The sequence below is a fragment of the Etheostoma spectabile genome, unplaced genomic scaffold (assembly GCF_008692095.1).
Source record: "Etheostoma spectabile isolate EspeVRDwgs_2016 unplaced genomic scaffold, UIUC_Espe_1.0 scaffold352, whole genome shotgun sequence".
Taxonomy (NCBI): domain Eukaryota; kingdom Metazoa; phylum Chordata; class Actinopteri; order Perciformes; family Percidae; genus Etheostoma; species Etheostoma spectabile.
In genome coordinates, this window is record NW_022605591.1 from 84,185 (window position 1) to 86,176 (window position 1,992).

The 1,992-nt window shown below is 47.1% G+C and overlaps 1 protein-coding gene across 2 annotated transcripts in view; it reads right to left on the reverse strand.

The window, feature by feature from the left end:
• The window catches only part of LOC116686360 (calpain-5), a 22,064-nt gene that overhangs the window by 4,175 nt on the left and 15,897 nt on the right, over positions 1-1,992 (reverse strand). For both annotated transcript variants that reach the window (XM_032511354.1, XM_032511355.1), the window contains 4 exons: positions 1,296-1,427; positions 978-1,189; positions 409-601; positions 120-313 (listed from right to left, as the gene is read on the reverse strand). In XM_032511354.1, the coding sequence (XP_032367245.1) occupies positions 120-313; positions 409-601; positions 978-1,189; positions 1,296-1,427 (731 nt within the window). The remainder of the gene's footprint in view (positions 1-119; positions 314-408; positions 602-977; positions 1,190-1,295; positions 1,428-1,992) is intronic.

Here is a 1,992-nt window from a genome sequence, read left to right on the forward strand (position 1 = left end):
GAGGAACAGTTAACCATAGTCCTCATAAATCGATCCAAGTATAAATTCCAACACAAAAAAGCAAAAAATGGACATCCAGCCAAAAAGAGGTGCCTCTGGCAGAATTTCGACTACCTCACCCCTGACTCCAGGCACCCGTCCAGTCTGTGGTCCCCCATGGGTTTCTCATGCGCACCATCAAGAGTCGGGACATCCATCCCGTCTTCGGCCGCTTCTCCCCCAGCCTCACCTTCCTCACTGCTGTGATCCCGTAGGCATGCCCTTGCACCAGGCCACAATCCAACACAGACTCCACTGTCTCCCCCTCTGCTGGCTGAGATACATAAAATATACTTAGTTATTTGTCTTATATATTATTTCTTCTCATATCATGCATCTATTATGTTTGAAGATACTCCGAGACCCTACCCGTATGGAGCAGGTGATGAGTGCTTTGACTTCATGAGCATGAGCTAATGTCTGGAAAAACGCCCTCCTCTGGTCGCTGTGCTGGCTTAGGGACCCACGATCCAAGCTTAGTGGCTCTGAAACTCCGCCAGTGAAGTCGATCAGTGCCTCTGTAGTGTTTCCTCCCTCCAGGGCCTCGTAGCAGCCGTTCAGCCTAGAGAGTAACCAGATAGATACACTGAATGATTAATGGTTGTGCCTCTCTTCTCCGTTTTCAATGTCCTCCCAAGTTGTTTGTTTTTAGGAGAACTAAAACACTGTAAAATAAAATTAGTGCATGTTCCATGAGTGTGCATCTATTTTGAAAGTGGTTACATAATGTGGTTATGAAGATATTGTTTTCGGCAGTTTCTCAGATGTTATGGATGCTAGGTGTTGACTAGATAGAAAGGGTGTGCTTTGGTGTTGCCATGGTGGGTAACTTTCATGGGGTTGCTACGGCTTTTAGGGCTGGTAGGACTTCAGTAGGTCACTGAGATCAGACTGGGTCCTCAGGAGGGGAGAAATCTACAGGGTCCTGGAGCCCTCACTTGGCATAGGCCTTCTCTAACAGGGCGCTCCAAAACTCTTGTGGTGTGGCCGAGCGGCAGAAGAGCAGCACTCCGTCCTTGTTGACGGGTAGACGGTCGTCAACAACAACATCCATCCAACGACCGAGTCTCCAGAACCGGAAATGAAAGATGCCTGCGTACAGGTTAGGATGCTTTGGATTCCACTCCTGGTTCAAATGGTCTGGAATAACCTGGTAGGAGCGGAGGAGGGAGATGAAATAAGTTGTGAAGGAAGGAAAAGAGGATGGAAAGCAGGAAGAAAAAAGAAAGGATGACAGAGGAACACAAAAATACAACCTTTTTCCACAAAGATGGCTCAGATGCTAAGCAGGAAATGGCAGCCACCATCCAGCAGTTACCCAGACTGCCTTGGTGCAAGTCACGAGTGCTGATGCCATCAACAAACAGACGGGGGTCCTTACATATCTCCTGTGATTCGAAAAAAGAAACGTGACGTTTCCTTAAAAAGAAAAATTAAACCTGCATTAGTTGATTGGTTGGCCACTTGGGGGCAGCGACAGTTGCAAATATATGCTAATGTTGCTCTTGGTCAGTTGGATGACAGATCCAACTGACCAAGAGCACCATTAGCATCAGAGATGGCAAAAGTACTCACTTCCAGTACTCAAGTAGAAGTACAGATAATTGTGTTCAAAAATACTTTGGTATCTGCTATCATCCACTCCTCCCTTACCACTGGAACTGTCCCTACATCCTTCAAAACTGCTGCCCATCACCCCTTTTGAAAAAAACCTGGTGCCGACCCATCCAACTTCACACAACTTCCTTCCTATTTTCCAATCTACCCTTTCTCTCCAAAATTCTTGAAAAAACAGTTGCCTCTCACTCCATTCTACCTACTCCACACATACATGTAGAACAGTTCCAGTCCGGTTTCCGCCCCCTCCATAGCACTGAAACAGCACTCGTCAAAATCACCAACGACCTCCTCATGGCAGCTGACTCTGGACTCCTCACCATCCTCATCCTCCTC